The following is a 13538-nucleotide window of genomic DNA, read 5'->3' as shown; positions in this document are numbered from 1 at the left end:
GTTATCGTCGGTTGACCTTAAACAAACAAGCTTTTTTTCTATTTTGTCTCCAATTGTTGTTTTGGGATGTCGCTTCGTTGGGATAAATGGAGCTCTACCTGACGATCAAGTCAGTTTCAAGATATCAAATTAGTTTCAATTTCAAATATTCAGAAACAATGTACCTTTACTTTGGGTCTCAAACCCATGTTATAGACATCCCTTCAATAGTTTTCACTAATGAAAATATAATCTCAATAGAAAGCATATACTCATAACAGGAAAACATACGTGCACCTTTATTTTCAAGTGCTTAACAACAATAAAACATTTTGTTCACGTGCACTTTTATTCTCGAGTGGTGCTGGTAATTACTTTATTCCCAACAACAATCAGAATATTCTTTCTATTTTAACTATTTTTTTTGAACTGTCTACCTGTATCTTTATCGAGCTCATGACCTACCCTTTGGACGATATTTGCCCAAAACCCGAACTCATACCTAAGTGTTTGGACTGAGATCCCGAACATTGAGGAAAATAAGTTGTTTAATTAATTAATTAATTTATTTAGAATTTGTTTCAATTTTGTTGTTTGTAGTGATCTTACTACACCACCAATAGAACCCTAAAGAGAGCAACAAGGATACAAGAGCACCACCCACCCCAGCAGCAACAATAACAGCAACCCTCTTCTTCTTACTCATCCCACCACACATGGATTCAAGAGGACTTCCACATAACCCTTTATTCCCTTTGAAATCTTCCTCACCAAACCCACTCAAAGAAGCAGGAACCATCCCACTGAGCCTGTTATTAGCCACAGAAAGCTTCTTAAGCCTTTTCAAACTCCCAAACTCAGTGGGAATTGCCCCAGAAAGCTCATTATCTGACAACACCAACTCATTCAAATATGAACAATTGGAAAACGAGGGAGGAATAGCCCCAGAAAGTCTGTTTCTGGAAAAATCTACAGAAACCAAAAACGGAAGCCAAGTGCAGATTTCAATTGGGATCTCAGAGGATAAAGAATTGTTAGAAAGACTCAACCTTTGAAGGCTCTTCCCACAGTATTTTAAAGACTCGGGGATCCGACCCGAAAGCTTGAAGCTTTGGAGCTCCAAATCCAAGACCCGGTTTTCTGATGAGTTCCAGCAAGTCACGCCCTCGAAGTTGCAGATGAAACCAGGGGTTGTGTTGCCGAACCGCCACGTGGCGAGGCTAGCCTCAGGGTCGGAGAGGGTGGCCTTGATGCCCCGCAGACATTCAACGTCGTCTGCCACCTGGGATGAAGCGAAGAACGAGAGAAAACCCAAGAAGGTGAGCACGAACAGTGAAGAACACAACATGTTCCTGCGAAACATTGAGCTGAAACAACCCTACTTGGTTCTAACATGGTGATAAAGGTTCCCCTTTTAACTAGTTTTTGATTCTGGCAACGTTTGAACATTGACACTGCGTGTGTTTGGGTGACTCTTTGCACCACGAGGAAAAGGAGTAGATGGTATAAGTTTGTTTCCAAGAATTTGCGTGGAAGTTTAAGCGAGTATAAAGAAGGAAAATTATTATTGTATAGAATTGTTGATATGATAGAATAATAATATTGAAAATAATATAATATTGAAAAAATATTAAAATAATTGTTAAAATAATAATATATTGATATGATAGAATATTAAAATAATCTGACGACTGAGATAAACCACATTCACAATATAACAAATGACAAATGGTTAATAAAAAAACAGTTGTAACTAAACTTGAATGATTGAAAGACATACTTCGAAATATACTTCCAAAATATTAGGAGGTCACTACACACGATGTGAAGATCACTGTACACGTCTTGATGAACTGATCTATACAGGCAAAAACCCAAGTCAACCTATCAATAATACTTTTGAAGAAAAAAAATGTACATTTTTCATATATTAAAAAGACATACTAAAATACTAGCACTGACTTGAGCGTCGGAACGTAATCGTAGGTACCCGACTGACAGAAACCACACGGAATGAGAGGAAAAAATTCAAAGGATTAGGAGGCTACCAGCACAACAACGAATTATGTACCAGTGGATAAATATTACCTAGGCCCGTGATCCATATAGCACATTAATAATATTAAAAATTGTAACATGCTTCTATAAAAAAAATAGGAAAAATAATAGATGGTATAAGTTTGTTTTGAAGAATGTGCATGGAAGATTAAGCGAGTATAAATATGAAAATTTAAAAAAATCACATAAATATATATAACTTTCCGATTTTATCCCTGATCAAACTTCTGTAAATCTTTATATACCAATAAATTTAGTTCTCAAAAAGTAAAAATCTGTAAGTTTTTTTGTAATTTTCAAAACATAACTAATTTTCAAAGATAAAAAAATAAAAATCTACATAGTTTTCAATTTGATTTTTTCTTTATTTAAGAATCTTGTGCTTGTTTGCATGGGTTAGAGTAGTGTGAGTTCACTTTTTTAAATAAGAATAAAAATTATATTAAGTATTAAAGTTTAAGATTTTTTCTATGAAAAGTAACATATTATTATTTTATAATGTAAACTTAAAAAAATTATAATCTAGTAGGAAATTAACATATGAAATCTAAATCAAATTATTAATATCGTTGTTGTATATATGGTAAACACGATTTACTCATACATAATTTTTAAAAAATTACTTATTTCGATAATATACATTAAAAGTTGCACCATTTTAATAAAATTTTCATATATATATATATATTATACATAACTATGTATAAACAATATAATATAATATAATAAATCTCAAGTCTTGCTAAAAAAAACTACTTCTATTATTATAAGAAAGTTATATAGGTGTACCATGACTTTGTTTCTAATCATATATATATTTTTAATTATAAATAAAGTTGTATAAAATGACACAACTTTAATATTATTTAATTAAAATTAAAGTCGTATATTCAAAATTACACAACTTTAATAAGAAAAAGCTAATATATATGTCTAATACATATATTACATAATAAATACAAAAATATATAATTATCAATAACTCATTTAAACCAATAATTACAATAAATCTACTAGTCTTTTAAAATTCTTATATCAACGCATACTAGTCATTTCATTTTTTAATAATAAATGATAATATTTTATGATAACTATTTTAAAAAATAGCTTTACAATGTTTGTTTTTAATATTAGACAACATATAGAAATTAAACTCATATTTTACTTAACAATATAAACTTAACTCTTGAAAAATAATTACATTATCTGAGAAAACTTTATCTTCATTTGCATAAATGAGTTAAATAAAAAAATATTATAAAAAATAAAATGACCAAATTAAAGTTATATTTCAGTGTCATATTAGTTTCTGAGATAAAAAATATTAAAAAAAAAACATTTGTTTGGTTACAGTTGATACCACTCCTATGGTCGTGTATCTGTGTGCCATAACGAGTTTTAAGGTCCATTCCCGTGAGCTTTCAAATTATCTATTTCCATCCACACACAACCTGAATCTGCCACCTTTTCTCTGTTTCTTTCTCACACAATACAATAACATTGCTTCAAATCAAAACCAACTTTCAAATCCCAACCCACTTTTGCTTTTTCTGATCGCCACCATCTTTTTGCCTTCCAAATCCTTTTTCATAGCACCCCATCTTCATTTCTTCCCAAAGTTCATTCATTTTTCAGGTTTGGAACGGAACCCATTTCTCTGTTTTCACGCTTATACCCGACAATGCCACGTGTCTGGATGCTCTGTTTATTGTTTTCAACATTGAACTTCTTTGAAGCAGAGGGCATCCTCATGTTCTTATATGTTGTTTTTAAGTTTCATGCTTTGATGGGTTATGTGAATTTGATGATTTTATTTGGATTTTGAGGGTTTGCATTTGTTGTTTTGATTTTGTTTTTTCTTAGTTACTCATTTGGTATTTCAATTTTTATCAATGCATATTTTGATTCAGTTGAGTTGGTTTTTGTTATGAAACTTCATTTGAGTTTATATGTAAGGTGCATGTCTGAATGGACCTGATTCCAAATCTGGTTACTGATTTTGCTTGTTCTTTCGTTTTGAGTATCAGTTGATTTACTGAAAATTAGTAGCTAAAGTGAATTGAATACCTAATTCTTTGCATGTAGCTTGTGAGTTGTTGGTCTAAAGAAACTTGGTTCAGTGTTAAGTTTGCTTAGTCTTTGAATAATCTTTAGCCATTTTGTTGTGTTATTTCTTTCTTCATGATGGAAGTTAAACGGATGCCGCAGCCTGACCTCAGCGGGTATTTAACGAATGAAATAGTTATTCTATGGTTTTCTATTTGGAAATGATTTATTTCTTATGAATCAATATTTATAGTATATAGAATCAAATAGAATTATTGGAATACAAATCTCTGGTACAGTTGCTATCCTATAAGATTAAAGTTGTTTTCTTTTCTTAATTTTTAAGGGATCATATCTTAGAAATTAATTATCCTTCTACAAATGGAAGCCAATAGGATTATCATTCTTGCAATAAGCATCTTATAGTTGGTTTCATTTCATGTACCATACATGCCTTCCAGCTTAAAACTACATCTTTTTTTGGCATTGGATTTGATTTTAATTGTTTTAGACAGTCTGTCTTTGGCATTCCAGTTCTTCAACATATGGAAGGCTATTGAGATTTCATACTTTTTTTGTTATTAGTATTGACCATGTACCTATATGTCATGTAGTCTATACATATGATATAAATTTTAGAGACTAGGTTTCACTGTGTGTAAATTAGCATGATTAGGACCTATTAAAATATGTGGCTAAAGACGTGCTCTAAAGTTCTTCAAAGTAGAGGCTTCAACATATTTTTTGTTGTTGTTTTCTGTTTGTTTATCTTCACCTGTAAGTTTTTCTTCATCTGCAGGAAAATTTCATCAATTATAATTCCAAATGGCTTCGTCCACTCTCATCTGTGACACTCAGCCATGGAAGGAGTTAGAGGTGATCGATAATCACTTCCTAGATACTTATAATTCAGAGGTAGTGAAACATTCTACTAATTGCATCTCATTTATGCAGGCCCATGCTGAGGATGTTAAAAAGAGTCACTTACGTGATTTATTGAGCGATGACGAGAGATCCCGGTCAATGGTGGTGTATGATGCTTAATTTATGAAACACTATAAACTTTGGACCTGTTATATTCTTTTTTTAGGTGTACCAATAAAATTAGGAGATTAGCATTTAGGAATTGAAAATATTTTATGCTGAAAAAGTTGGGTCACTACATTCTGCTTGCAATGTCTTGATGTATAACCTTCGGACTTTTGCATTCTTTGAAGTGAATTTGATGGAATTCTATTGGACTACTCAAGGCAGCTAGCCACTCTTGAAACAAAGGAAAAACTCTTCAAATTGGCAGAGGTTAGTTCACTCATTCTAGATATTTGGACAACATGTTTTATCTTGTGGCCCTCAGTCATGTATGTCCTTCTTTTAGAAAAATAAAGGTTCATTATCAAACTGAAATGCAATCATCTGATAATTATATCTCTGGATGTGATGTAGGTTGCTTCCGTCAAGGAAAAGATAAACCGGATGTACAATGGGGAGCATGTAAGTTCCTGTATACTGAGCCAATGAGTTGTATGGTCATGTCATACTTGCATTTAAAATTTTTGCTCCATCTGGAACAAGGGTGTTAATTCTCTACTATGGTTTTATTAAATGGTTTCTGAAATTCCTGCTTCTACTCTGTGAAACCTTGTAGTGAAAAAAGTTTGCATGCATATATGATGTCAACACAATTGCCACATTTTCTGAATTATCACATTTTCTTTTGTTAATTTTCTTGGACTTTCAGATAAACAGCACTGAGAATAGATCAGTACTTCATGTAGCTCTTCGTGCTCCGAGAGATGCTGTTATACAGAGTGATGGAAAGAATGTTGTCCCAGATGTTTGGAACGTTCTTGACAAGATCAAGGACTTTACTGAGCAGATCCGCAGTGGATCTTGGGTAATATACTGACCATTTTTTTGTTGTTTTTTGGTATATGGACATTGTTGATGTAGAATTAAGAGTATACATTATATTTTTGTAGGTTGGGGCTACAGGAAAGGAATTGAAGGATGTTATTGCTGTTGGTATTGGCGGCAGTTTCTTAGGTCCATTATTTGTGCACACAGCTCTTCAAACAGGTTGTTGACTCATTCTAGTTTATTGGTGGTATTCACATAATTAGCCTTTCTTCTTATATTTGTAATTTTTTAGTACATTTGTTGATGAACATAACGACCATGCATATTATCTTCAAGCAAGTAGAATTACTGAAAATGGTTTCTATCACATCATTCAGATCCTGAAGCAATTGAATCTGCAAGAGGGCGTCAGCTACGCTTGTAAGTATCCGATATCACTTTGGTTTTTGAAGTCTGGTTTGTTGCCATCCATTACTTAGTAAACTACACAAATCTGTCTATGCAAGCTAATCTTGATCTCCCCCACTCCCCTCGTTTTCATTTTATATTATTTTTTATCTCATTTAGTGGTGACAAGATCAACCTCTTCACTATATTAAACTTATCATGGAATCAATATATGCTTGTATATGCAGTCTTGCAAATGTTGATCCAATTGATGTTGCTAGAAATATCACGGGATTAAATCCTGAAACAACCCTAGGTAAATATGGTTTTGGCTTTCCTTTTTACATGATATTTGACTTAAGAGACTGGGATTTCATCTTGTTTTCTACACTGTTGTAACTTTTTTTTTGTAGTGGTGATTGTTTCAAAGACTTTTACAACTGCTGAAACCATGTTGAATGCCCGAACACTCAGGGAATGGATTTCTTCTGCCCTAGGGTAAGTGTAGTGTTAAAACTATTTTTCAAGGGTAATAGTATAATTCTCAATCTGATTCTTTTTCTGGGCTTTTACCTTTTAGACTTTAGTATTATAAGCATTATGCCCCCATTCTTAATGTCTCCTTCAAAACATATCCATAGTTATGTAAAATAGAAATGTTAAATGTAATCTGAAGATTGGCTTATCATTCTATTTTACCTTCAGGCCCTCAGCAGTTGCAAAACATATGGTGGCAGTCAGTACCAATCTCACAGTATGGCTATTTGTTCTTTTTTCTTTTGTTTAGCTCATCAAGTTTTGTTAAAAGTTCTGTGTGGCTTCCGTGTGAAGACATATATCAATTGTTCAGGCTTGAGCCTTTTTCTGTTGTCTTCATTCCTGATGCAGCTTGTGGAAAAGTTTGGCATTGATCCTAATAATGCTTTTGCATTTTGGGACTGGGTTGGTGGCCGATATAGTGGTAATCTTTTTTTTTCTTTGCACATGCCTACTGTTCCTAGATCTTACTAGGTGGGAGCCTAGGCACTGGCTGCCCTTTATTGAATAAGACCAGTAATTTGATTTTGACTATTATTTGGTGTGTTGTTTACAGTCTGCAGTGCTGTTGGAGTATTGCCACTATCCCTACAATATGGTTTCTCAGTAATTGAGAAGTATGTGATTTATTATTGCTATGATTCTATAGCAGGAATTTCTTTTCACTGATAATAATGGTCTTAACTGTAGCTTCTTTCGCTGTGTTTTTAGTATACTGTTTGCACTTACTATTGATGCACTCTAGCAAGCATTGCATTTCCTATATCACTTCTATTTTTTAGTTAAAAAATAGAAAAAAAGGAAATTCAACTTCATAGATGGCTATCAATGTTCCTGTGCATATTCTCTTCCTGCTTTCTTAATCTATACAATAAGAAAACTATTGAGGATGTGTCCCTGAATCTGTATTCAGACAGTGTCTTTACCTACACAGTAATTCTAAAATACAACCAAATCTTGTTGAAAACCCCCAAATTGTAATGATAGCTAGTTAGTAATTAATTTATAATGCCTCCAATGCTTCTATATTTTCTTTGTGCAATTAATGGAAAGAAATATGGTTTTCTCTTGGCTAGTAACCCTAGTTCCAGGACAGTAAAGATTCATCCATCTATTCATTTTATTTATTTATTTTTCTATTTTTATATTTTTCCTTGGTTCCTATTTGATAGAAGGAGCATCTTTTCTTGTTCATATGCTTGGTTTGTATATGACATCACGTTTCTTTTTTGAAGGTTTTTAAAGGGGGCTTCCAGCATTGATCAGCATATGTATTCAGAACAGTTTGAAAAGAATCTACCTGTAAGAACCCCTACAGCGGCCTTTGTGTGTTTCAATGTTTTTTTTTGTTCTTATGGATCTCCTGGACATGTTAGACTGATTTTAAGCCATTTATTTTTGTTCAATCTAGTGGCTGGAAAGTAATTATCAAAAATCAACTCATCGTCATGTCTAAAAGCTTAAGCTACTAATGGAGGTCAAAGGCTGTTTTTTTTGTTGTAATAGGAATATAGTCTTTGAATAGAGTCCAACGTCAATTGGGAGAAAAATAGTTATGTGACTACCTTTTCTTAATATTGGGAAAACCCAAGTTGTTGGCTAAGAATAGTGATATAACCTTTTCTTAATATTGGGAAAACCCAAGTTGTTGGCTAAGAATAGTGAAAAAAGACCGTATGTGAGGACAATTCTCATCTTACAATTTGGTTTTATAGAGTTGAATTAGGCCTAAACCACTTTATAAGATGATATTAGAACATATCTTAGTTCTATTGAAGGGGCTACTTACCATGGTTTATGTTAAGAAGTGAGTTTTAAGCCTAACTCAACCCCATAAAACCGGCTCATGGGGGGAGGGTTGCACCCATTGATATACGATGAAATGTCCTAATCTCTAGTCGATGTGGGATCTCCAACACACCCCCCTCACGCCGAGGCTACCAACTCGTGCGTGGAGATATATGTTATGGGTGGTCCGATAACGGCCCGATAGCGGGTGACCTGATAAACCCAACAAATACTCATTAGGATAGGCTCAAAATGGCTCTGATACCATGTTAAGAAGTGGGTTTTAAGCCTAACTCAACCCCATAAAACCGGCTCATGGGGTGAGGGTTGCACCCACTGATATACGATGAAATGTCCTAATCTCTAGTCGATGTGGGATCTCCAACAGTTTACATTACCAAGCTCACTAGTATTGAATGTGAGAGTGTGAACTAAGAAAAACCCAAGTCTCAAATTGACTAGAGATAGTACCAAATACAAATGGGAGTAATCCTTGCTTTACAAGCATGTTTTGTAGGGTTAGTTAGGTTTAAACTACTTTGTAACTATTAAGGCTTAACATTTTTCTTAGAAAGTGGACTTTGTGCCCTACTCAACCTCACAAAACCAGTTTATAAGGAGAGACTTACACCTAATTATATATTATAATTTGGTCATATCTCCGGTTGATGTGATCTCCAACAAATTGTCATCCTATTTATTGACATTTATCTCCTATATTTTCTCTTCCTCATTTCACTCTCTGTCTGTCTCTCTCTACATAGTGCTCTCTCTCTACTTAGTGCTTCCTTGACCTTGTTTGATGAACAATTTGTAGCTCCCAAAATTTGAATTGGCTATGGTTTGAAAACTACTCTCCCTTTGAAGCAATAAACTGCTATCAATGAGTAATGAATAATCACGTCAATCTTTCCTTTTCTTGGGATTATACTGGCATTAGTGATGTTCCTTTAACAAATGCAAGATGAAATGTTCAATTGTGTCAATGGGCCAGGTGCTTTTGGGACTGTTGAGTGTATGGAATGTCTCATTTCTTGGATATCCTGCCCGAGTGAGTACCTTGCCTTTTGTTGTATTGAACAACTTCTTATGTTTCTTTATTATTAATCGATCCTTTATAATAACTGAAACTTTGGTTCACACCCAGGCTATCTTACCATATTCTCAAGCCCTGGAGAAGTTTGCCCCGCACATTCAACAGGTATCTTTGTTATTGCCTTGCAATTGGATGCTCATGCATATTTTCATTTTTTTTCTCTTTGTTGATATTGTTTAGTGTATGTGCAAACTAGGTTAGCATGGAAAGTAATGGCAAGGGTGTTTCAATTGATGGTGTGCCACTACCATTTGAGGCTGGTGAAATTGATTTTGGTGAACCAGGAACAAATGGGCAGCACAGTTTTTATCAACTTATACACCAGGTGAGATACAGATAGTGATATGTGTTGTCATTTGATTTTGAATTCTAAATTGTGCAGTTTGCATGTTAATGATTGGGTAAAATCTGTATTATGTTTGATGAGGACATAAGGCCATATGGAAATTTAATGGAAGATTATTTTATTCTTCCTCTATGCTGATCTTTGAGTCAAGTGGTGGTTACTCGGAAGATCATTTACACTGCATATGCATTCATGGTTTATCTTTCATGAGTTAGTTTTCTCCTATCAGTTCTAAACTCAAAATTTTCTGAATGGCTCATTTTAAACTGCATTTAGTATTTTTCACTAGGCCTGAAAACAAATCAGAAGTTTGGCATGCTTGGATATATACCATACATGGGCATCCCTAGCATAAACTGGATGTCAAAAATTGTTATGGATAACATAAAAGAATTTCTACAAATTATTTATTCATTAGAATTTGGGAGAGGGATCAATCATACCAAAAAGTGGAATCTTTAAGCTTATTTCTTTTGTTTTCTTCAAGTACCTTGTAGTCTGATAACAATCATTCTCTGATATGTGGCATCCAATGTGCTCATTAATTCAACAACATAGATGTTATCTCAGTATGAATGACTTTGTTGTGAAATAACACATCTATCTCCATCTCCTGCTCTGTAGGGACGTGTTATTCCTTGTGACTTTATTGGGGTTGTGAAAAGTCAGCAACCTGTTTACTTGAGTGGTAAATATGGCTGGTTTGATGTTTTCACTTTGGATATTTTGGTTTGAGACATGCAATTTATAATTCATGCACTTTCTGTGCAGGAGAGGTGGTGAGCAACCATGATGAACTAATGTCAAACTTTTTTGCACAACCAGATGCACTTGCCTATGGGAAGGTACACATGTAGTTTCTCTAATGTAATTCATATTTATTAACTAAACAAATGGAGCGCTTCCTCATGGAAGTTATATTTATGCTCTCTTTCTTATTTATGGTTCAAGTAGTCTTATTGCTTGTCTCTTCTCAATATCTAAGGTAGAAAATAGAATAAAATAAATCATAAAACAATGAAGCGATTAATTCATGGTTCTTTCTAATAAATGGAATTTGGAAATTAAATTAAATTGGTCGTTGCACAATTGTTGACTCTTTTGGAAGTGTACCGGTCATATGTAATATATTGTCTCAAAAGTGTAGAACCCACGAGGAACAATTTATATTAAAATTTTATATTGTAACACTCACTAAATATCTAAACATGTAGAATAATTTTGTTCAAGATGAATTGACATTATCAAGTGATTTTTGCATGTGAAATTAAATAAAAACAGAGAAATGATTAGAAAAGTTCAGCTGATAAGATTGGGATTGAATTTAATCTCTCTCACTGGTCAGGACAAATAAAAACATATAATGCTCTGAACTACTTGATATTGATGCAACAAGTTAAATCATTCATATTGAGTGTTTTAGCTTTTATTTGTTGGAGAGGTAGAGACCCTTTGATTTACGGAACAAAGGATTTCATCTGATATAACTGATTGGAGAACAAAGGATTTCATCTGATATAACTGATTGGAGATGTCATCCTCTTTTTCATTGCCTTCTAGAATATATGATATGTACTTGGTTGGACTGAGGGAGGTAAATACTGGGTTTTTTACTCTGGCCACAGTGACCCAAGGGCCAAAATCCAGTTTGGAACAATTTTCATCTCATGAGCATTCTTCTCAAAGACTTCCTATGTTGGCATTTTTTAGCAGTCCTATTCTGTATTTACATGCACTCGTTATACTTGTTTGAGGGTTAAATAAATCAATCTTTTTTTAACAGACATCCGAACAGTTGCAGAAGGAGAATGTTCCTCCACATCTTGTGCCACACAAGGTAGTTTTCCTTCTGTTTCTGTGCTACTTCATGACTTATAATTATTGAATCACTAGTCCCCTTACTGTCTGTATTCTTCATGCTGCAGATATTCTCAGGGAATCGACCTTCTCTCAGCCTTCTGCTTCCATCATTGAATGCTTACAACATTGGACAGGTTTGAAGTCCCTCCACTTATTATGATAGTATTTAGAAAGGAAATAGTTCATTCCTGTTGGAAGGAATTTGAATTTTTCAGTAGAATATTTTGGTTGAGCATGTCCAACCAGAAAATATCCTTTTCCTACCCTTAGATCTTACCTCCCAATAGAATATACTGATGTTCCAGTCAAATGTGGATTTTCCATAGTTGAGCAGTTTATACTAATGCCTTTCTTTATTGAGGCTGTGAAAATTGAATTTTTAGCCCTAATATCACCTCCTATCTGCTTTCCCAGTTGTTGGCAATCTATGAACATAGAATTGCCGTGGAAGGTTTTATTTGGGGCATCAATTCTTTTGACCAGTGGGGAGTGGAGCTTGGGAAGGTAAGTAGTTGATAAATGATCCTTTATGTTCTTACTTCTATCCCTGGCACAGAAATATTCTGTGCTATAGTTGTTTCTCTCTGATGGGATTTTTCATGTCATATGCACATTTTTTTTTAATTTGACTTTGCTGAATTTCATAATGTTCATTCAGTCATTAGCCAGTCAAGTGAGAAAGCAACTCAATGTATCTCGCACACAAGGAGAACCAGTCCAAGGCTTTAATTCCAGTACTACTTCTATGTTGACAAGATACCTTCAGGTATGGCAGATCCTAATTCTATTCCAAGAATTATTTTCTTAATTTAATATTTATTGATGTTGAAACGATTTCCTACTAGATGAGAATGCAATAAACATTTATCTAGAAAATATAAGATGATTAAACATAGTTCAAGAATTAACATGTTATTTTATCAAGGTTTTTGTTTTTTGGTTCATAAATAAGAGTGTGTGTCATGTTCTTGTTGCTTCATTTCAGAAGATTACTGAATTGATTTGCTTGTATGACAGGCAAGTGCAGATGTACCAGCTGATCTTCCAACTCGTTTACCTCAGATATAACTGCCTTTTCTTGAGGAATGTTACTTCTTTATGTTGATATTGGATCAAAGTGTTCTTACAAATCTCATATAAGCTGTGACAGGTTACACAGCATCCTTCAAACTTCTTTTTCTGGACTACTTATTAAGTAGTTCTGGCATGTTACAGCCATCCTTCAATTTTGTTGTGAAATGATGATGTCTTGAAAATCATTGCTCAATGTTTTGTTGGATTTTGAAAGCCATTTGAAGAAAACTAGTATGGATTTTGAATTATCAAAACATAGTTTGCTGTATGATAAAACTTAAGCACAGTTTTTTACATGTATTTTTTTAGTACTGTTCTAATTAAAATTAGAGTTTCAGCCTCTGATCATTTATACAACAAAAGTCAAACTATTTCTGCACCCTATCAAAACGCTTCCTGCACCTTCTCAATTTCCTAAAAGACAATTTTACCCTTTTTAAAAATATTTCTGGATTGTTTCTGGAAGCTTTTGGAACACCCCTTTCTGGAATTCATGAAATATATTTTGGA

General features: G+C 33.7%; 2 protein-coding genes across 2 annotated transcripts; one reads left to right on the top strand and one right to left on the bottom strand.

The window, feature by feature from the left end:
* Nucleotides 1-544: 544 nt before the first annotated feature.
* Nucleotides 545-1342, bottom strand: LOC137836599 (inactive LRR receptor-like serine/threonine-protein kinase BIR2). Its single transcript, XM_068645260.1, has one exon. The coding sequence runs from the start codon at nt 1340-1342 to the stop codon at nt 545-547; it is 798 nt and encodes a 265-aa protein (XP_068501361.1).
* Nucleotides 1343-3378: 2036 nt separating this feature from the next.
* LOC137836848 (glucose-6-phosphate isomerase, cytosolic-like) lies at nt 3379-13282 on the top strand. The gene is made up of 24 exons (XM_068645610.1): nt 3379-3672; nt 4883-4959; nt 5038-5114; nt 5301-5382; nt 5527-5574; nt 5822-5977; nt 6063-6159; nt 6318-6360; nt 6576-6643; nt 6741-6825; nt 7033-7081; nt 7216-7288; nt 7421-7481; nt 8100-8166; nt 9647-9703; nt 9800-9853; nt 9945-10073; nt 10719-10782; nt 10866-10939; nt 11878-11931; nt 12020-12088; nt 12369-12458; nt 12613-12720; nt 12972-13282. The coding sequence occupies exons 2-24, from the start codon at nt 4909-4911 to the stop codon at nt 13020-13022; spliced, it is 1707 nt and encodes a 568-aa protein (XP_068501711.1). The 5' UTR covers nt 3379-3672; nt 4883-4908; the 3' UTR covers nt 13023-13282.
* Nucleotides 13283-13538: the final 256 nt, after the last annotated feature.

The sequence above is a fragment of the Phaseolus vulgaris genome, chromosome 4 (genome assembly GCF_000499845.2).
Source record: "Phaseolus vulgaris cultivar G19833 chromosome 4, P. vulgaris v2.0, whole genome shotgun sequence".
NCBI classification, from domain to species: domain Eukaryota; kingdom Viridiplantae; phylum Streptophyta; class Magnoliopsida; order Fabales; family Fabaceae; genus Phaseolus; species Phaseolus vulgaris.
The sequence above is the reverse complement of the archived record's forward strand: the minus strand, read 5'-3'. Positions and strand labels throughout refer to the sequence as shown.